Below are 22,534 nucleotides of genomic sequence, written 5' to 3' on the forward strand. Positions count from 1 at the left end.
TCACCCTGTCATCACAAACATCATCCATCCTTATTCCCACCATCTCCTTCTCACATACACACATTTTAATAGTGAAATATTGTCTATTAAATAGGTTTTTTCAATCCATGGGAATGATTGCAAGAAGGCAATAATGCAGACCAACACATGACAATTTCAGTTCTGTGAATAATCACATATTATAAGGTCCGTTCCATCAGGAATTTTGAGACAGACATCGTCTCCTAAAGGCATAGTCTGTTGGAAAAGTCCAGGTTTATGTAGTTTGGTCTATTTTTTGTTTTTCTCCTTGCTGGATCTGTAGTGAAGGCGTTATTACTTTATTTGCCTCACTTCAAGTATAATTGTTTTTCCCCTCATGATCAATAATAGACTAATTGACAATGAGAGTGTAGAATAATTATACTAACAGAACATTAATTCACGTTGCATTAATTAACACCTTGCACAAAGGCTCGCTCTCGGACCATAATATTTATGAACAACGCCGGTTTCTATCGGAGGTAAATAAAGGACGACCCACGCTACTTCCTGATTTGATAAAAAATTCGTTTTTAGCTATGGATAGACATATAATTAGCTGTAATGGATCGCCATCTCTTTACTAACAGGTAGGCTGTTAAAATTAAGACTCACATAACTATCGACAGTGCATTGTGTTTTTGGGGTTGATATAACGTTACACCTGTGGTTCCCAACTGTTGTGGTGAGATGGCACTGAGCGCGGGCGGTTGGGCTCAAACGCCTGTGCCAGCCACATTCCAGTCTGTACATGGTGGGCCTGCACTGGCTAGCTGCAACACGGTTTTGATGTCGGTGCGAGTGTCGGTTTGCCATTCTGGAATTCGACCGCTTTGCCTCCCCAGAGCTGGCGATGAGGTTCTCCGTCTTCAGCTTAGTATGGACCCCAGCAAAGCTGGAGAGTTTCGGCTAGCACTGAGGGACAGTAGCGGAAGCAGCCGTAGTGTGGTAAGTGACATACTGCACTGTAACGTCTAGCTACCTAACTAGGTATGTTGACATATGTAATGCCATGCAAACAATTGTATGCGTTGACATAATAAATTGCACACACAACATTGTTCTGTTGGTTTGAGCAATGTCAGTTTAGAGATTTTTTACATAGCAACTGAATTGGAATCTTGTGTAATCAAATTACACAGTAATTCCATTGCTGGGAAACAATGTCGTGTGATTTTTACAATCATCTGTCCTTGTGTTTATCTGAACAAGGGAAGAACCATACTAAATAGGCGACAGTATGTTCTCTCCCTCTCTCTATAGTCAAAAGCTTGGACACACCTATTCATTCATGGGTTTTTGTTTATTTGTATTATTTTCTACATTATAGAATAATAGTGAATACATCAAAACTATGAAATAACACTAATGGAATCATGTAGTAACCAAAAAAGTGTTAAACAAATAAAAATATTTTATATTTGAGATTCTAAGTAGCCACCCTTTGCACACTTGGCATTCTCTCAACCAGCTTTATGAGGTAGTCACCTGGAATGCATTTCAATTAACATCTGTGCCTTGTTAAAAGTTAATTTGTGGAATTTCTTTCCTTCTTAATGCGTTTGAGCCAATCAGTTGTGTTGTGACAAGATAGGGGTGGCATACAAAAGATTGCCCTATTTGGTAAAAGACCAAGTCCATATTATGGCAAGAACAGCTCAAATAAGCAAAGAGAAATGACAGTTCATCATTACTTCAAGACATGAAGGTCAGTCAATTGCATAGAGGAGGTGGTGTGATGGAGTGGGGGTGCTTTGCTCATGACATTGTCAGTGATTTATTTAGAATTCAAGGTATACTTAACCAGCATGGCTACCACAGCATTCTGCAGCGATACGCCATCCCATCAGGTTTGCGCTTAGTGGGACTATCATTTGTTTTCCAACAGGACAATGACCCAACACACCTCCAGGCTATGTAAGGGCTATTTGACCAAGAAGGAGAGTGGATGGAGTGCTGCATCAGATGATCTGGCCTCCACAATCACCCGACCTCAACAGAGTGAAGGGAAAGCAGCTAACAAGTGCTCAGCATACAGTTGAAGTTGGAAGTTTGCATACACCTTAGCGAAATACATTTAAACTCAGTTTTTCACAATTCCTGACATTTAATCCTAGAAAAAATTCCCTGTCTTAGGTCAGTTAGGATCACCACTTTATTTGAAGAATGTGAAATGTCAGAATAATAGTAGAGATAATTATTTATTTCAGCTTTTATTGATTTCATCACATTTCCAGTAGGTCAGAAGTTTACACACTCAATTAGTATTTTGTAGCATTGCCTTTAAATGATTTAACTTGGGTCAAACGTTTCGGGTAGCCTTCCACAAGCTTCCCACAATAAATTAGGTGAATTTTGGCCCATTCCTCCTGACAGAGCTGGTGTAACGGAGTCAGGTTTGTAGGACACCTTGCTCGCACATGCTTTTTCTTTTCTGCCCACAAATTTTCTATAGGCTTGAGGTCAGGGCTTTGTGATGGCCACTCCAATACCTTGACTTTGTTGTCCTTAAGCCATTTTGCCACAACTTTGGAGGTATGCTTGGGGTCATTGTCCATTTAGAAGACCCATTTGCGACCAAGCTTTAACTTCCTGACTGATGTCTTGATGTTGCTTCAATATATCCACATAATATTCCTACCTCATTATGCCATCTATTTTGTGAAGTCCACCAGTCCCTCCCGCAGCAAAGCACCCCCACAACATGATGCTGCCACCCCCGTGCTTCACGGTTGGGATGGTGTTCTTCGGCTTGCAAGTCTCCCCCTTTTTCATCCAAACATAACAATGGTCACTATGGCCAAACAGTTCTATTTTTGTTTCATCAGACCAGAGGACATTTCTCCAAAAAGTACAATCTTTGTCCCCATGTGCAGTTGCAAACCGTAGTCTGGCTTTTTTTATGGCGGTTTTGGAGCAGTGGCTTCTTCCTTGCTGAGCGGCCTTTCAGGTTATGTCGATATAGGACTTGTTTTCCTGTGGATATAGATACTTTTGGACCTGTTTCCTCCAGCATCTTCACAAGGTCCTTTGCTGTTCTGGGATTGAATTGCACTTTTCGCACCAAAGTACGTTCATCTCTAGAAGACAGAACGTGTCTCCTTCCTGAGCGGTATGACTGCTGCATGGTCCCATGGTGTTTATACTTGCATACTATTGTTTGTACAGATGAACGTGGTATCTTCAGGCATTTGGAAATTGCTCGCAAGGATGAACAAGACTTGTGGAGGTCTACAATTTTTTTTCTGAGGTCTTGGCTGATTTATTTTTATTTTCCCATGATGTCAAGCAAAGAGGCACTCAGTTTGAAGGTAGGCCTTGAAATACGTCCACAGGTACACCTCCAATTGACTCAAAGTATGTCAATTACACTATCAGAAGCTTCTAAAGCCATGACATAATTTTCAAGAATTTTCCAAGCTGTTTAAAGGCACAGTCAACTTAGTGTATGTAAACTTCTGACCCACTGGATTTATGATACAGTGAATTATAACATTTGTTGGAAAAATTACTTGTGTCATGCACAAAGTAGATGTCCTAACCGACTTGCCAAAACTATAGTTTGTTAACAAGAAATTTGTGGAGTGGTGGAAAAACAAGTTTTAATGACTCCAACCTAAGCGTATGTAAACTTCCGACTTCAACTGTATGTGGCAACTCCTTCAAGACCGTTGGAAAAGCATTCCAGGCTACTTTGAAGAATCAAAAATATATTTTGATTTGTTTAACACTTTTTTGGTTACTACATGATCCCATATGTGTTATTTCATAGTTTATGTTTTCACTATTGTTCTACAATGTAGAAAATAATCAAATGAAAGAAAACCCCTTAAATGAGTAGGTGTGTCCAAACTATTATTTTTTTCACAGTTCATTGCAGAGTTTGACTTGCGCTCTGTGCAGTATGAGGTGAAGTCTCCACGCCTTCATGAGATTCATTTGGCAACGCCCCCTCACGACTGCATCTGCTTCAACTTCTGCTGCGATCAGGAGGCTGAGCAGTGGGCCACAGTGGTGATGTCATCCCTAAGAGAGGCACACAGAGGTCAGAGGGCATGGCAGACTTTCTCTATTCTAGTTTGCTTGTTTAGCTGCATTCCTGTCTTGTTGTGTCTTAGAAGAGTCTCCTCCTAGAACCCCATACTGTGGCTAATAAAATAGAATGCTCTCTCACAATTGACCGCTCTTTCACTGTAGTTGCTGCAAATAGTTCCCCACATCCTCTGGATGACCGACAGAAGCACACCGCAGCAGTAGCTCTAGAACAGCGCAGCACAGCCTCCTTACCACTCACTGGTACGTGCACTCATGCTTCCTCCACTCTCTCTTTTTCTACCATACTTGCATGGCAACATACAATACATTTAGGCATTTTTGTATAGTATTAGTAATTGAACCTGTTTTCTCTCTGAAGAGGAGCTGTGCCTGGAGCTTGCCCAGGCGATCGAAGCAGGCAACAGCCAGGCTGCTGCTCAGCAGGCGTCTGCTCTGGCTCACCAGAAGGCAGCGCTCACCATTCAACTGTCTGAGAAGAGTTACGCAGAAGGAGAGATACAGTGAGAAGAAGTAACAGGCAGTAGATTTAGGTTTAGAGGGCGAATTAAGATAAGTTGTCCAACAGAACAAGGAGCATTTGTGTTAACGGTGCCATGTCTGTATTGCAGTTTGTCTGTGGCAGTGGAGGACATTTCCACTTCCTGTTGCGTCACAGTGAAAGTTTTCCCACACATGACCGTCGCAGCACTCAAGCAGCAGGTCAGATCAAAACTTCTGTGGTCTTCTGTTTGCTTGAGTACTTAGGCTACATTGGCAAATGTAAATGTTCACAAATCTCTCTTCTCTGTCTGTGCATTTCTATCAGGTGTTTCTGGAGTATGGCTTCCACCCTCGCGTGCAGCGCTGGGTGATAGGGCAGTGTTTGTGTACAGAGCTCAGGTCCCTGGCCTCGTATGGGGTCCAGAGGGATGGGGACATGGCCTACCTCTACCTGATCTCAGCCCGCCATGCCCGCCTCACCCGCCAGCTGTTCCAGCAGGACCAGGAGGGCGCTCTCCTCACCCCACCTCCGCCTACCAGCAACGGGTCTACTTCCCAGGACTGGAGGGGCTACAGCACCCTGCCCTCCAGGCTCAGCCACAACTCCCAGGGTAAGTTTGTGCACACACCCACAGAGACAGACGCACCCACGCACACGGCAGTGCACATACTAATAGCTGTGAGAAGTAAATTGAAATCATTTTGCCAAAATTAGGCTATAAAAATTATATTACTCTTGTCTGAACAGACATAAATAAAATGCTACACCAGAGAGCATAATTTAGCTACAGAGGATAAATGTCTTTAAAAAAATAGCAGTGGATTAAGTTTTATTACATGTACTTAATCGGGAAGGACACAATTTGGGCAGCACACGCACCAAATATAGAACAGCTTGTTGCATTGTGGCCATAGATATAATCCATAGAAGGATTTTGGAACCTCTTACCCTGACACTTTGACTGTTAAACTCATGGGTACACTAGCAATGGCTGCCAGTCCTGATTTAAATGGGAACTGGCATTTATGGATTATATTTATATGGTTGGTTGCGGTTTCTGTTAGGAAATATTTACATTTCAGACATTGGAGAAATGTACCAGTCATCCATATGCAATGGGTGAGTAACCTATTAAGGCTACTACCATTCCAGTGTTTAATTGCTATATTGTAATTACTTCGCCACCATGGCCTATTTATTGCCTTACCTCTCTTATCCTACCTCATTTGCACATGCTGTTTATAGATTCTTCTACTGTATTATTGATTGTATGTTTGTTTATTCCATGTGTAACTCTGTGTTGAACTGCTTTGCTTTATCTTGTCCAGGTCGCAGTTGCAAATGAGAACTTGTTCTCAACTAGCCTACCTGGTTAAATAAAGGTGAAATAAAATAAAAAAGGCGTCCACCCATGCAGCCAGCGTACATCAATAAATGAAGGATATTGGCCAAATGAGCCTCATTTAATGTCCTTAAAAGCAGCCAATGACAAAAACACTATTCCTTGTGTTTCGATGTGTAGCATATGCAAAACTTTATAGCATATTTTTTTTCAATTGTTTTTTTACATTCCTAAAACAATAATTGTGTACCTTATGTTTCAGCTGTCAGAGATTTGAGCACTAAATGCATCAGGACATTTTATGCATAGACTACTGGATTATACAAATGTAAAAAAATACACTTCATGACCAAAAGTACAGTGCATTCGGAAAGTATTCAGACCCCTTGACTTTTTACACATTTTGTTACGTTACAGCCTTACTGTAAAATTGATTAAATTGTTTTTTTCTTCCTCAATCTACACACAATACCCCATAATGACAAAGAAAAAAGAGGTTTTTAGAATTTCTTTCACATTTATTGTGGACCACTCAAGGACATTCAGAGACTTGTCCCGAAGCCCCTCTTGCATTGTCTTGGCTGTGTGCTTAGGGTTGTTGTCCTGTTGGAAGGTGAACCTTTGCCCCAGTCTGAGGCCCTGAGCGCTCTGGAGCAGATTTTCATCAAGGAACTCTCTGTACTTTGCTCAGTTCATCTTTCCCTCAATCCTGACTGGTCTTCCAGTCCCTGTCGCTGAAAAACATCCCCACAGCATGATGCTGCCACCACCCTGCTTCACCGTAGAGATGGTTCCAGGTTTCCTCCTGACGTGACGCTTGGCATGCAGGCCAAAGAGTTCAATCTTTTTTCTCATGGTCTGAGAGTCCTTTAGGTGCCTTTTGGCAAACTCCAAGCGGGCTGTCAGGTGCCTTTTACTGAGTGGCTTCCGTCTGGTCACTCCCCCATAAAGGCCTGATTGGTGGAGTGCTGAACCTCCTTCCCAGTCTCAAATCTCTGGAAGATCTCATTCCTTCAATTCTGACCAGTTTCCCAGTCCCTGCCGATGAAAAATATCCCCACAGCATGATGGGGATGGTGTTCTCGGGGTGATGAGGTGTTGGGTTTGCGCCAGACATAGCGGTTTCGTTGATGGCCAAAAAGCTCAATTTGTTTCATCTGACCAGAGTACCTTCTTCTATATGTTTGGGGAGTCTCCCACATGCCTTTTGGCGAACACCAAATGTGTTTGCTTATTATTTTCTTTAAGCAATGGCTTTTTTTCTGGCCACTCTTCCGTTAAGCCCAGCTCTGTGGCGTGTACAGCTTAAAGTGGTCCCATGGACAGATACTCCAATCTCCGCTGTGGAGCTTTGCAGCTCCTTCAGGGTTATCTTTGGTCTCTTTGTTGCCTCTCTGATTAATGCCCTCCTTGCCTGGTCCGTGAGTTTTAGTGGGCGACCCTCTCTTGGCAGGTTTGTTGTGGTGCCATATTCTTTCCATTTTTTAATAATGGATTTAATGGTGCTCCGTGGGATGTTCAAAGTTTCAGATATGTTTTTATAACCCAACCCTGATCTGTACTTCTCCACAACTTTGTCCCTGACCTGTTTGGATAGCTCCTTGGTCTTCATGGTGCTGCTTGCTTGGTGGTACCCCTTGCTTAGTGGTGTTGCAGACTCTGGGGCCTTTGAGAACAGGTGTACATATACTGATATCATGTGACAGATCTTGTGACACTTAAATAAAGTCCACCTGTGTGCAATCTAACTAATTATGTGACTTCTGAAGGTAATTGGTTGCACCAGATTTTATTTAGGTGCTTCATAGCAAAGGGGGTGAATACATACGCACGCACCACTTTTCATTCTTTAGATATTTTTTTATTTGTATTTTTTTCACCAATTTGGACATTTTTGTGTATGTCGATTTACATGAAATCCATTTAAATTACAGGTTGTAACGCAACAAAATAGGAAAAACGCCAAGGGGATGAATACTTTTGCAAGGCACTGTAGCTCTGCAGCGACGCTCCCCATCCAACCTGACAGAGCTTGAGAGGATCTGCAGAGAAAAATTGGAGAAACTCCCCAAATACTGGTGTGCCAAGCTTGTAGCGTCATACCCAAGAAGACTCTAGGCTTTAATCGCTGTAAAAGGTGCTTCAACAAGGTACTGAGTAAGGGGTCTGAATACTTATGTAAATGTAATTTCAGTTTATTTTTTATTACTGTGCCAAACTTTCTAAAGACCTGTTTTTGCTTTGTCATTGTGGGTTATTGTGTGTAGATTGATGAGGAAAAAAGATTTAATCCATTTTAGAATAAAGCGGTAACATAAAACTGTGGAAAAAGTCAAGGGGTCTGAATACTTTCCGAATGCACTGTATATGGAAGTACAATTAACAAAAATATAAACACAACATGTTTCATGAGCTGAAATAAAAGAAACCAGACATTTTCCATATGCACAAAAAGCTTTTCTCTCAAATTGTGCACAAATTTGTTAACATCCCTGTTAGTGAGCAGTTCTCCTTTGCCAAGATAATCCATCCACCTGACAGGTGTGGCATATCAAGAAGCTGATTAAACAGCATGATCATTACACAGGTGCACCTTGTGCTGGGGACAATAAAAGGCCACTCTAAAATGTGCAGTTTTATCACATCACAATGCCACAGATGTCTCAAGTTTTGAAGGAGCGAGTGCAATTGGCATGCTGACTGCAGGAATGTCCACTCGAGCTGTTTCCAGAGAATGTAATGTTCATTTTTCTACCATAAGCCACCTCCAACATAATTTCAGAATTTAGCAGTACATCCAACCGGCCTGACAATCGCAGACCACGTGTAACCACGTTAGCCCAGGACCTCCACGTCCGGGTTCTTCAGCTGCAGGATGGTCTGAGACCAGCCACCCGGTTTGCACAACCTAATAATTTCTGCACAAACTGTCAGAAACAGTCTCAGGGAAGCTCATCTGCATGCTCATCGCCTCACCAGGGTCTTGACCTGACTGCTCCCCTTCGATGGCCACTGGCACGCTGAAGAAGTGTGCTCTTCACAGATGAATCCCGGTTTCAACTGTACCGGGCAAAGGGCAGACACCGTGTATGGCATTGTGTGGGTAAACAGAGTGCCCCATGGTGGAGTTATGGTATCGGCAAGCATAAGCTACAAACAACAAACATAATTGCATTTTATCGATGGCAATTTGAATGCACAGAGATACCGTGTCGAGATCCTGAGGCCCATTGTCGTGTCATTTATCCACCACCATCACCTCATGTTTCAGTATGATAATGCACAGCCCCATGTCGCAAGGATCTGTACACATTTCCTGGAAGCTGAAAATATCCCAGTTCTTCCATGGCCTGCCTACTCACCAGACGCGTCACCCATTGAGCATGTTTGGGATTCTCCGGATCAACGTGTACGACAGCGTGTTCCACTTCCCGCCAATATCCAGCAACTTCACACAGCCATTGAAGAGGAGTGGGACAACATTCTACAGGCCACAATCAAGAGCCTGATCAACTCTATGCGAAGGAGATGTCACGCTGCATGAGGTAAATGGTGGTCACACCAGATACTGATTGGTTTTCTGATCCATACCCCTACCTTTTTTTTTAACTATCTGTGACCAACAGATGCATATCTGTATTCCCAGTCATGTGAAATCCATAGATCTGGACCTAATTAAATAATTTAAATAGACTCATTTCCTTATATGAACTGTAACTCAGTAAAATCTTTGAAATTGTTGCGTCTTGCATTTATGTTTCTTCAGTGTAGTTTAGTGCATCTCCAATCCATTGTTAAATCTAGAATCGGCATCCTATTTCGCAACAAAGCCTCCTTCACTCATGCTGCCAAACATACCCTCGTAAAACTGACTATCCTACCGATCCTTGACTTCGGCGATGTCATTTAGAGAATAGCCTCCAACATTCTACTCAGCCAATTGGATGCAGTCTATCACAGTGCCATCCGTTTTGTCACCAAAGCCCCATATACTACCCACCACTGCGACTTGTATGCTCTCGTTGGCTGGTCCTCGCTACATATTCGTTACCAAACCCACTAGCTCCAGGTCATCTATAAGTCTTTGCTAGGTAAAGCTCCACCTTATCTCAGCTCACTGGTCACCATAGCAACACCCACCCGTAGCACGCGCTCCAGCAGGTATATATTCACTGGTCATCCCCAAAGCCAACACCACCTTGGCCGCCTTTCCTTCCAGTTCTCTGCTGCCAATGACTGGAACGAATTGCAAAAATCACTGAAGTTGGAGACTTATGTCTCCCTCACCAACTTTAAGCGTCAGCTGTCAGAGCAGCTTACCGATCGCTGCAGCTGTTCACAGCCCATCTGTAAATAGCCCATCCAACCAACTACCTACCTCATCCCCATATGTTTTTCTGCTCTTTTGCACACCAGTATTTCTACTTGCACATCCTCATATCACTCCAGTGTAAATTTCTAAATTGTAATTACTTCGCCCTTATTGGCGTATTTATTGCCTTACCTCCTTACTTCATTTGCACACACTGTATACAGATTTTTCTATTGTGTTATTGATTGTACGTTTGTTTATCCCATGTGTAACTGTGTGTTGTTTTTGTCGCACTGCTTTGCTTTATCTTGGCCAGGTTGCAGTTGTAAATGAGAACTTGTTCTCAACTGGCCTACCTGGTTAAATAAAGGTGGGGGGGAAAAAAATGGGGAAAAAAAGAGGTTAAATACTTGTCCAATAAAAATGATAGTTTCCTGATCTTAGATCTCTCAGATATAGGGCAGACACTTCTAAACAAACTTCCTTTAGATTTTCTTTGGGACTGTTTTTCCATGTATGAATATGTTATTCAATGTATTTCTATGGGCTTATAGCAGTAAGGCCTAATTCAATGTTTCATTAAATCATTTAAAAATATATATTTCATACCTAAAGGGGTCCTAAAATTCTAAATCAAATATCTAAATGATCCTTGGTATGACCATCTTAAAACAATTCCATATGTTGGCTTAGTAGAACCCTCCTTTAGACTCTAGATCAGGGCTGTAGGCTTATTTAAAAAAATATATAATAATTCTCCAACCCTAATCTAGCGCACCTGATTCTAATAATTAGCTGGTTGATAAGCTGAATCAGGTTAGTTACAGCTGGGGTTGAAAAGAGAACCAACAGGAGGGTAGCTCTCCAAGAACAGGGTTGGAGAGCCCTGCCCTAGAGGGTTAAAAGAACTGGTTTAGATGAATAAATAGGCCTACAATAAATAACACTGATATAAAATAATAATAAAACAAATTATAAATACGAAAGTATATGTAAAGTTCCAAAATTGCATCCTACCACAATAGCGAGTTGCACAGCATTAGGCTATTTGTGTGGTATTTATTAAAAAAGATGATGCTAATGTCTATCATGTAGAGGCCTATTTCTTTTTTCAGACCCTGCATGTGTGGAAATCCTAAAAACGTTTCTGCTCAACTGTATGCCAGTATGCAAATATAGATGCATGCGATGCTTTATTATAAAAGGGGACTGATCACTCATTTACCACTTGTGATTGACTGTAGGGAGCACCGGACGTGCGGCTGACAGGCTGGGTATGAGCGAGATCCGAGAGGCCCTCAACTTGGAGACTCTGCAGATCAACAATAAACCTGATCAACCCTGCAAAGCCAGTAAAACACAGGTACAAACCCAATGTTTTCATATTTATGTGATCGGCTATTGGCTTCAAACACCCTTTCATTGTTTTACGCAAGATGATAGTTGAGGACATAGGTTTCTATCAGGGAAAGAGAAAGTAACATTCCATATAGCTAGTATACTGAACATCACTGCTCTATACATCTGACACGCAGACAGAATGGGTTTGTCCCTCCTGCACCTTTATCAACAATCCTTCCCGACCAGGCTGTGAGATCTGCAGTACAGCCAGACCTGACTCAGGGGAGCACCGCCTCATACAACAGGTACTGTATGTATGGCATAGAGTAGACAGAACACATCACCTGCAGTCTAAACTACAATATTGTCTTTATTCCCTGTCTGTATTAAAGGAGAAAGGAAGAAGAGTGGAGCAGGGGGAGATTGGTGCATTGATCAGTTGACTGCCTCGCAACCTATACCATAGCCTGGACGACTGATCCACACACACAACTGACACACCAACTGACTGCTTCTTAGGTAAAAACCCACTACTGACAAACACTAGACGTATATGGACGTTGTAGCACAGACATGGAGCTCCACTTGCAGTGGCTCACAAAAGGAACTACCTGTATGGTCAATGGGAGCTGGCTTTTGACTCTCCTCTGGACATAATGGCAGTCAGCAACCTTTGCCTCGTGGCAGACTTTATTTATTTTACATTGGGGAGGGGTGGAATAGTCCTATATTTATTCCAGAGGGGTGGGTGGTGCTTCCCTCATCTTTCTAACTGATATCTCAGATGAGAGAATATGGTATATTTTGAAGTTGACCAACTGGGATACTTTTGAGTATTGAAAGTGCAGTTTAAAACCAGGGCCTGTATTCAATCTCAGAGTAGGTGTGCTGGTCTAGGATCAGATGTATTTTAGATCATAATTATCTAGACATGGGGGACCTGATCCTAGATCAGTACTCCTACTCTGAGATACATTGTGAACACCGGCCCAGGTCTTGCTGGTCATTGGTTGGTGCCATTTGGTTTGATGGGATGAGGGGAATTAGTTGCTATGAGGCAAGTCTGTGGGAGTGACAGGGTTTCAAAGTGATTTTATTTTTATAACAATGTTTGATGATATTAATGTTGATGTGTTTCACCTATTTGTCATAAGTTTCTCTGTCTGAACTGTGATAGTGACGGAATGTTATGTTTTGTCAAACATAACTGTATAAAATGGTGTTAGCTGAATAAACATCCGTTGATCAAGTTTGAGTTAAGTTTTTATTTGAGCGTTTATAAATGAGTGTCTGTACACATGGTTCAAATAAAGTATATATAAAAAAAAATATTTAAAGACAATTCTTAGTTCATACAGTAGATTATGGACATTTTCTGGAGGGCTTCAGTTGCCAAGAGGTTGGCTTAAGGATACTGCTTCCTTAACATTTTATTTTGTTCAGTTTCATCCCTTAGAATATTCACTCAGGCCCAATAACATAACCAAAAAACAGTGCATTATTTATTCCTTCAGGTACCATAAACCAATCCCATGCACACAAGCCCTGAACCCAATACAACCTTTTAGTTGTAATTCCGCCACACAAGCCCAGCCCAATACACTTAACCACTCCCCTGCCAACTTCCTATTCCTTCTAGGCAAGTCAGTCAGCCTACTCCTTGGAGAAACACCTTCATTCCATAAAGGCAGGTTTAGGAGCAGTTTCACCTCTCAGGATAGATAGTTCCCATATAAAAGCAGGTCTGGGACCAGTCTTCCCCCAGTTACCTGTTGTTTACTTCCAGAAGAGAATGTTCCAGAGCAGCAACCAACAGGGGTAGATCAGCAGAGCCAGGAGCGGATAGACCAATGAGCCATAGAGGGCGTGGTCCAGGATGCCCTGGGAGATGACGGACAGGAAGAGCATCCAACCATCTTGCAGGGAGACGGGGGTCTCCTGCAGCTCCTGGAAGAGGAAGACGCAGTAGAGCAGAGTGCAGCCAGGGCTCAGGAGCACCATGATGGCTGCAGATAGAGCCCTGGGGTGAGAGGGTAAAGTCGTTATTACAGAGCCCTGGAAGAAGAAACATTAATACAGCACTCAAGACAGTGGACAAGAGGGGGAGGGAACCATTACACACACTATCCTCACACACAGGGACAATGGAACACTGCACACTCAGAAATTAAACTACAGAGTGCAACATCACTGAGAAAACAACATATTGAGAATTATTACTTCTATAAGAAATCACCCAACACCGGGAGAAAGTTGTGGGTGGGTGAGAGTATTACTTGGGTGTATGTGGTGTGATGAAGGCAGCGATGGGCACCAGGGACAGTGCCAAGATGAAGCCCAGGGAGAAGTTGATAAGGGCAGTGCAGCCCAGTAACACAGCCAGGTAGAGGAGAGCCACCAGCTTCAGCACTCTCCAGCCCTCCTCTGTACCCTCTCCTTGCAGAAGCCTGGGGGACAAAGAGAGATAAAAGCCCCATTTATACCTGGTGCGTACATGTGCCCTTTGTCCTGATCTTGTCCACATTTTGTGACCACATTTTCAGACAGGTGTAAATGATTAAAAGACATTTGATTGTGATCAGACCTTCCTGAGCACCTCCATCGGTTGTCAGGCATGCATTGTGTCTGGATATCAATGAAGTGTAAACATCTGGATGGTCAAACCATTTAAATCATATCAACCTCTAAAATCATTGACAGGTATCACAATTTGACTTATAATGTAAAATTATTTTGAAAGAATATCTGTAAAAATCATTTGCATACAGGGAGGTACTAGATAATCTGGTCACAATGTGGACGGATAAGAGACACATTTTACACAGACCTTTGTTACAAGGAGCATGTGAGCACACAGACACTTAGGAGCACCATTAAAAATATTGAGGTAACAAGCCGTTTTTCTTTGTTGAAATGGTGCAAGCATGACAGTCATGAATCTGCGCTCAGGGGCTGTTGTACAGTGAAGTAATCATTGCAACAATTATTCTAGGCGCACTTGTGCTCCGAAATTACAATTCCAGGTCGCACACAGCAAAATATTTAGGCGCATATGCATGTAAAATGGTAGCACTGTAGAGCCCTGCCTTGATTAAATGATATTGATCAGATCACGAAACACACGTTAGCGCAAGGTGTAAACGACACTAGAGTTACAGAGGGAGACATGGTGAAATAAAATTATTTAATCCAGCCACAGTATCGTCAAGGTGTGTGTGTGATCACGGGGCAAACCTGGCATATTATATGCATATTTAGTGTGTGAGATAACCTGCATCAGCCATCTTGTGTTTTCTTTGAGTGTGTGTGTATATGTGAGAAAGATGAGAGGGTGTGTATGTACCTGTGTGTGTTGTGTGGCAGGGCCAGCCCTGCGGTGTAGATAGCTATAGCAGTGAGGACCACAGCTTCCGTCTCAGACACAGGGAAGTGTTGCACAGCCATCTCCTGAGAGAGGATAGGGAGGGTGTACAGAGCCACCCCTGTCATGTGACTGATCACTACTGGAGTCAGGATAGACAGGACCCCTGGGCTGGAGGGCTGATGGAGGACAGAGGGAGACAGGAGGAAAGAGTCAGTTATACTGACATAGACCAATAGGTTGTTGACTTCTAGAGATATAAAAAGGTAGATACTATAGTTACACATTACACACACACACACACAGAGCCTGTTAACTACTCCATGACTGACCTGCTCTCCCCCAGCCACCCCATCCTCTGTTCCTGGTGGAGAAGCACCTAGCTGAACCCACAGGTCTAAGGCCTGTTACTGCCATTAAGGACAATACTAATATGCACCAGAGCACCAGTGTATTAAACCATCATCGACATATACACAGCCTCATTCAGAGCAATCTCATCATGACTTAAAGCAGGAATCCTTAACGGTGAAACTGCCACGTCGGTTTGCCCCATGGACATCATTGCACGTGCGCTAGAACCACAGAATGTACTGACATTTTTTTTTACCACATTGTGCAACACTCCTCACCCCCGCTTCGTCAAAAAAACTAAATCGATAACGGCATTAAGGCGGATAGTGGCACTGTTTCTCCTACTGAGGATTCCATCTTTAATGAAGTTGAACATTCAGCTTAACTACGCAAACATATCATTAACCCCCATTAGGCCTTTTGACTAACCCCATTAATTTACTAATATAGGAGAATGGACCAAAATGAATACCCGTCCCAGTTGAAGTGGGAAGTTTACATACACCTTAGCCAAATACATTTAAACTCAGTTGAAAATTCCTGACATTTAATCCTAGTAAAAATTCCCTGTCTTAGGTCAGTTAGGATCACCACTTTATTTGAAGAATGTGAAATGTCAGAATAATAGTAGAGAGAATTATTTATTTCAGCTTTTATTTATTTATGGCCAAACAGTTCTACTTTTGTTTCATCAGACCAGAGGACATTTCTCCAAAAAGTATGATCTTTGTCCCCATGTGCAGTTGCAAACCATAGTCTGGCTTTTTTATGGCGGTTTTTGAGCAGTGGCTTCTCTTTGCCGAGTGGCCTTTCAGGTTATGTCGATATAGGACTCTTTTTACTGTGGATATAGATACTTCTGTACCCGTTTCCTCCAGCATCTTCACAAGATCCTTTGTTGTTGTTCTGGGATTGATTTATTTTGATTTTCTCATAATGTCAAGCAAAGAGGCACTGAGTTTGAAGGTAGGCCTTGAAATACATCCACAGGTACACCTCCAATTGACTCAAATTATGTAAATTCACCTATGACATTTTCTGGAATTTTCCAAGCTGTTTAAAGGCACAGTCAACTTAGTGTATGTAAACTTCTGACCCACTGGAATTGTGATACAGTGAGTTATAAGTGAAATAATCTGTCTGTAAACAATTGTTGGAAAAATTACTTGTGTCATGCACAAAGTAGTTGTCCTAACCGACTTGCCAAAACTATAGTTTGTCAACAAGAAATTTGTGGAGTGGTTGAAAAACAAGTTGTAATGACTCCAACCAAAGTGTATGTAAACTTCTGACTTCAACTGTAATTCCCACACAAGTGCATCTCAACCCTCCAGCTCTCTTGGACAGGTCTCCCTTGGGAAAAAAGTATTCTGACCTCAATGGGACTACCTGGTTAAATAACGGTTAAATAAAAATACAATCCCCTATTGTCCCAGAGGTGGAAGGATACGCGCAATAGCAGAATGACAGCCAGCAGGCCGAAGGCGGGCATGTAGTAACCAATGGAGACGAAGCGAGAAAGCGAGGGCATGAGGTAGAAGAAGTAGGACTGGTGCAGACGCTCCAGGAGGTTGTTCAGCTTCCGGTACATCCCCTCCAGGAGCCTGAGGGACACACACAGGTTTATTTCCATGTAATTTTCACTGTGAAAATGTCTCCACAGAAACGACAAGAGTTGCATTTGAAGGCTTTCTGATCATCTGAATTGAAGCTTGGACATCAGCAGCTGACCTGCCGATGGTGGTGGTGTCTGTCTTGTACTGTCTGAAGCTGTTGATGCCCCTGATGGAGGCGGCCTCTATGTGGTATCTGAGGAACAGGCCGTGGTCCCCCCAGGGTCGCCCACTGGCCTGCTTCAGCACCATCAACATCATGGTCTGGGCCGCGTGGCTGTAGCCCGATGTAGTGTCCCAGTCGTTCCTCTGGAGCTGGATGGAGAGAGGACAGTCAGCATGACAATCAGGCAATTAAACATGTTATTACATCATGTCATTACTGGCTTCTTACCTGGCATTTAGGAATGCACAAGACAAAACATCTATGGTGTTCTATTATTAGACCTTTCTGAAAGCATTACACATTTACAGTATGTACTTTCTGCAACTACATCAAATAACTTCACCGCACGCGGAGGCTAAAACAGACTTTCCTCCATCGAGACGTCCCTCTAAGGCCCTTCTGCTAGCTTGCTATGCCCGGCCTGCTAGCTGTCTGAATCGCTGTGTCTCCAGCCAGCCCAACCACTCACTGGAACCCTATGATCACCCGGCTACGCATGCCTCTCCCTAATATCAATATGCCTTGTCCATTACTGTTCTGGTTAGTGATTAATGTCTTATTTCACTGTAGAGCCTCTAGCCCTGTTCAATATGCCTTAACTAACCATTTAGTTCCACCTCCCACATATGCGGTGACATCACCTGGTTTAAACGTCTCTAGAGACAATATCTCTTTCATCATTACTCAATGCCTAGGTTTACCTCCAATGTATTCACATCCTACCTTACCTTTGTCTGTACACTATGTCTTGAATCTATTCTATCGCACCCAGAAACCTGCTCCTTTAACTCTCTGTTCCAAACGTACTAGATGACCAGTTCTTATAGCCTTTAGCTGTACCCTTATCCTACTCCTCCTCTGGTGTTGTAGAGGTTCATCCAGGCCCTGCAGTGCCTAGCTCCACTCCCACTCCCCAGGTGCTCTCATTTGTTGACTTCTGTAACCGTAAAAGCCTTGGTTTCATGCATGTTAACATTAGAAGCCCCGATCAACAGCCCTCCACCCCCCACAGCAACTCGCCCAAGCCTCCCCCATTTCTCCTTCACCCAAATAGATGATATTCTGAAAGAGCTGCAAAATCTGGACCCCTACAAATCAGCCGGGTTAGACAATCTGGACCCTATCTTTCTAAAATGATCTGCCGAAATTGTTGCAACCCCTATTACTAGCCTGTTCAACCTCCCTTTCGTATCATCTGAGATTCCCAAATATTGGAAAGCTGCCGCGGTCATCCCCCTCTTCAAAGGGGGAGACACTAGACCTAAACTGCTACAGACCTATATCTATCCTACCCTGCCTTTCTAAGGTCTTCGAAAGCCAAGTTAACAAACAGATTACCGACCATTTTGAATCTCACCGTACCTTCTCCGCTATGCAATCTGGTTTCAGAGCTGGTCATGGGTGCACCTCAGCCACGCTCAAGGTCCTAAATGATATCATAACCGCCATCGATAAGAGACATTACTGTGCAGCCGTATTCATCGACCTGGCAAAGGCATTCGACTCTGTCAATCACCACATTCTTATCGGCAGACTCAACAGCCTTGGTTTCTCAAATGATTGCCTCGCCTGGTTCACCAACTACTTCTCTTATAGAGTTCAGTGTGTCAAATCTCTATGGGGGTGCCACAGGGTTCAATTCTCGGGCCGACTCTCTTCTGTGTATACATCAATGATGTCGCTCTTGCTGCTGGTGATTCTCTGAACCACCTCTACGCAGACAACACCATTCTGTATACCTCTGGCCCTTCTTTGGACACACTTAACTAACCTCCAGACGAGCTTCAATGCCATACTTCTCTCCTTCCGTGGCCTCGAACTGCTCTTAAATGCAAGTAAAACTAAATGCATGCTCTTCAACCGATCGCTGCCCGCACCTCCAGCATCACTACTCTGGACGGTTCTGACTTAGAAAATGTGGACAACTACAAATACCTAGGTGTCTGGTTAGACTGTAAACTCTCCTTCCAGACTCACATTAAGCATCTCCAATCCAAAATTAAATCTAGAATAGGCTTCCTACTTCGCAAAAAAAAGCATCCTTCACTCATGCTGCCAAACATACCCTCATAAAACTGACCATCCTACCAATCCTCGACTTCGGCGATGTCATTTACAAAATAGCCTCCAACACTCTACTCAACAAATTGGATGCAGTCTTTCACAGTGTCATCCGTTTCGTCACCAAAGCCCCATATACTACCCACCACTGTGACCAGTACGCTCTCGTTGGCTGGCCCTCGCTTCATACTCGTCGCCAAACCCACTGGCTCCAGGTCATCGACAAGTGTCTGCTAGGTAAAACCCCGCCTTATCTCAGCTCACTGGTCACCATAGCAGCACCCACCCGTAGCATGCGCTCCAGCAGGTATATTTCACTGGTCACCCCCAAAGACAACATCTCTTTGGCTGCCTTTCCTTCCAGTTCACTGCTGCCAATGACTGGAACGAACTGCAAAAATCACTGAAGCTGGAGACTCATATCTCCCTCACGAGCTTTAAGCACCAGCTGTCAGAGCAGCTCACAGATCACTCCACCTGTACATAGCCCATCTGTAAATAGCTCATTCAACTACCTCATCCCCATACTGTATTTATTTATTTTGCTCCTTTGCACCCCAGTATCTCTACTTGCACATTCATCTTCTGCACATCTACCATTCCAGTGTTTAATTGCTATATTGTAATTACTTTGCCACCATGGCCTATTTATTACCTTACCTCCCTTATCCTACCTCATTTGCACATACTGTAAATAGACTTTCTCTACTGTATTATTGACTGTATGTTTGTTTATGCCATGTGTAACTGTGTTGTTGTATGTGTTGAACTGCTTTGCTTTATCTTGGGCAGGTGGCAGTTGCAAATGAGAACTTGTTCTCAACTAGCCTACCTGGATAAATAAAGGTGAAGAAAAAAAATAAAAATAACTTACTCAAGTGTTGGCATTTGGACTTCTTTCCTACCTTGCCCTGGATGGTACACAGGACCCCTATCTTCTGGCAGAAGGCGTAGAAGAGGTTGGCCAGGTCCAGGTTTGGCAGCTGTCCGTTGAGCCCCTCCAGAACCAGGTCCAGACTGGTGATGACATCACTGCTCAGCTCCAAAGACAGAGCTGCCTGGATGGAGCCACCTCTTCCCTGCAGTGGAGACCAGTCACCACCTGGGGGATCCAGCAGGAGGCACAGTGGTGGCAGTGTTGATGGTATAGAACAGGGCTCTCAAACCCTGTTCCTGGACAGCTGTAACTAACCTGATTCAGTTTATCAACCAGCTAATTATTAGAATCCGGTGTGCTAGATTAGAAATGGAGGGAAAACCAACAGGATGGTAGCTCTCCAGGAACAGGATTAAAGAGCCCTGGTATAGAGACATTGATAATACATACAGAGCCTATAATGGTGTCTCTAAAACTGGTGCATTACGAGTTACATTATTACAGAGATGCAGGTACGGAGTACTGACCAGTGGTGTTGGTGTGGTGGTATCCCTCCAGCCAGGCCTGCATGCCGATCAGGTCATGTTCATTCACCAGGAAGATAATGTCCTTAGCCCAGTGGATCTGACCTAAGAAGAGACCAATCATTGACAGATCAATTTAACCTTTGGAAATGGTCTGTGTGAGAATGTTAGTAATAGTAGTATGCTTACTCCTGAAGTACTGGGCGAGGCCCAGCAGAAGGCCCACTGCCTGGTTGTTATTGTTTCCCTCACTACAGGGGGCACTCAGCACCAGGGCTTCAGTACGAGGGGCTCTGGGGGCCCGCAGGATCCCATACACGTTAGTGCCCCGCACCATCTGACCGAGACAAACCGAGAGAAGGATCAGTGAGAGAAAGAGAAGAAATTAAAGCCTGTGTCGATATACAGAGGAGGATGTGTCTGTGAGAGTGTGTGCGCACCAAGATTAAATAGGAGCTTATGTTTAATATGTAGACATCTTTGTCTCAGCCCACACGCACATATCTCTCTTTGTTTTCATCTGGGAAGGGAAGCTTGCGGGTGAAGCTCTGAGTGAACACTTCCAGCCCTCGAGACTGCATGGTCTTCACCAGCCAATCCACCGGCATCCCACTACGGAGAGAAGTGAGGAAGGGAGAACAAAAGAAGTGAAACACAGAAGGAATATTGTGGGAGTGGTTATCATTATTATAGCTGAATTTGTGATAGGTAGGATAAGCACTGAATCCCAAAGTAGGGGTTAGTGATAGCTAGGGGCGAGAGTTTTTCCTGGTCACATAAACAAGAGAAGCTCCTGACACTAGTGATGGCTATAGGAGGAAGGCTTATTAGTTTTACTCACCCTACTTTCTTCTTGTGAGCAGCAAACTCCCTACCGGTGGCCAGAGCCCTCTCGCCTGCTGGGAAGCGTTCTTCCACCATGGTGGAGCCCATGGCGTTCTCTGACATGTAGGTGCGCAGGGTGAACGGCTCAAAAGCCAAGCCCATGAACCATGCCACACCCGCCAGGTAGCACATAACACTGGGGAGACATCTTTATATCATTTGAAAGCATTTGCATCATACACAGGAGGTAGGATGGGGCGGCAGGTAGCCTAGTGGTTAGAGCGTTGGACTATTAACTGGAAGGTTGTTAGGTCAAATCCCCAAGCTGACAAGGTCTGTTGTTCTGACCCTGAACAAGGCAGTTAACCCACTGTTCCTAGGCCGTCATTGAAAGTTCTTAACTGACTTGCGTAGTTAAATAAAATAATACAAATAGTACAACGTGGATAAGGTGCATCAAGAGGACGCCCTGTTCCATTCCACTTCCCCAGCAAATTCTTCAATATTCTACCATTGATATTCTGCAGGAAGGACTCACCAGATTGGTGCATTGAGACGGGTGAGAAGTTTGGTCAGAGCTCGCCTTCGGTTTGGGTCAGACAGCAGTCCCATGTTGTTGTTGCCTTGTTACCTCTCAGACTGGCTCAGCTGTACCATTGCAAACAAAGCCCCAGTCAATATGAATGTAGCTTTTAGTCATCCATAGTGTTAATCTAGCTAGCTAACTGCTAACCTTTATAATAAAAATAAACAGTGCTAAAGAATATGGTCCATTATTATCGATTAGCAGATGTTAGCTAACTAGCGAGTTGCCTAACTAAGCAGGAGAACCAGCAACGTTGCAAGCGAAAATATCCGCAAATCAGTTATTTTAAACTAAACAATGTATTTATACAATACCTTTACAAAATGTGTAGTTAACAACCAGAGCCTACCTTTCGGGCACAAGGGAAAGGCCCGAGATTTGACAGATGTAGCTATCCTGTACTGCTATAGATTTTCCACCGGTATTTTTTCCTTGGTTCTTAACGGACTATTGTGCGACGGACCAACTTCCGCTTTAGCCAAGAAATGATAAAAACAGAGATTACCTCATTGGATTTGTGACTGGCTCTCCCTGTTGGTTTGGAAAATGAATTACCTAAATAAATTCACAGAACTCGTTCAGGGGTGTATTTATTAGTCAGATCCTGCTGGCAG

The 22,534-nt window shown here is 43.4% G+C and overlaps 2 protein-coding genes across 7 annotated transcripts; one reads left to right on the forward strand and one right to left on the reverse strand.

The window, feature by feature from the left end:
• Positions 1-105: 105 nt before the first annotated feature.
• On the forward strand, positions 106-12,802 carry sharpin (SHANK-associated RH domain interacting protein). Of its 6 annotated transcripts, none has more exons than XM_045694180.2 (9): positions 106-611; positions 867-969; positions 3,925-4,066; positions 4,219-4,317; positions 4,436-4,577; positions 4,686-4,776; positions 4,883-5,168; positions 11,457-11,575; positions 11,748-12,802. In XM_045694180.2, exons 1-9 carry the CDS (start codon positions 586-588, stop codon positions 11,994-11,996), a joined length of 1,257 nt encoding a protein of 418 aa, XP_045550136.1. In that variant the 5' UTR covers positions 106-585; the 3' UTR covers positions 11,997-12,802. The 6 variants fall into 6 exon arrangements, with proteins under 6 accessions (XP_045550136.1, XP_082817030.1, XP_013995646.1 ...); XM_014140171.3 differs by having other exon boundaries at positions 109-611; positions 3,892-4,066; XM_014140169.3 differs by having other exon boundaries at positions 118-969; positions 3,892-4,066; positions 11,748-11,858; positions 11,946-12,802.
• gpaa1 (glycosylphosphatidylinositol anchor attachment 1) lies at positions 12,799-22,403 on the reverse strand. Its single transcript, XM_014140166.3, has 13 exons — positions 22,270-22,403; positions 21,873-21,982; positions 21,351-21,530; positions 21,010-21,121; positions 20,699-20,846; positions 20,513-20,614; positions 20,014-20,210; positions 17,000-17,196; positions 16,719-16,872; positions 15,247-15,318; positions 14,897-15,093; positions 13,830-14,000; positions 12,799-13,573 (listed from the first exon to the last, which is right to left on the reverse strand). The coding sequence occupies exons 2-13, from the start codon at positions 21,944-21,946 to the stop codon at positions 13,330-13,332; spliced, it is 1,848 nt and encodes a 615-aa protein (XP_013995641.1). The 5' UTR covers positions 21,947-21,982; positions 22,270-22,403; the 3' UTR covers positions 12,799-13,329.
• Between the last annotated feature and the right edge of the window lie 131 nt (positions 22,404-22,534).

Source organism: Salmo salar, chromosome 14 (genome assembly GCF_965601325.2).
Source record: "Salmo salar chromosome 14, fSalSal1, whole genome shotgun sequence".
Lineage (NCBI taxonomy): Eukaryota > Metazoa > Chordata > Actinopteri > Salmoniformes > Salmonidae > Salmo > Salmo salar.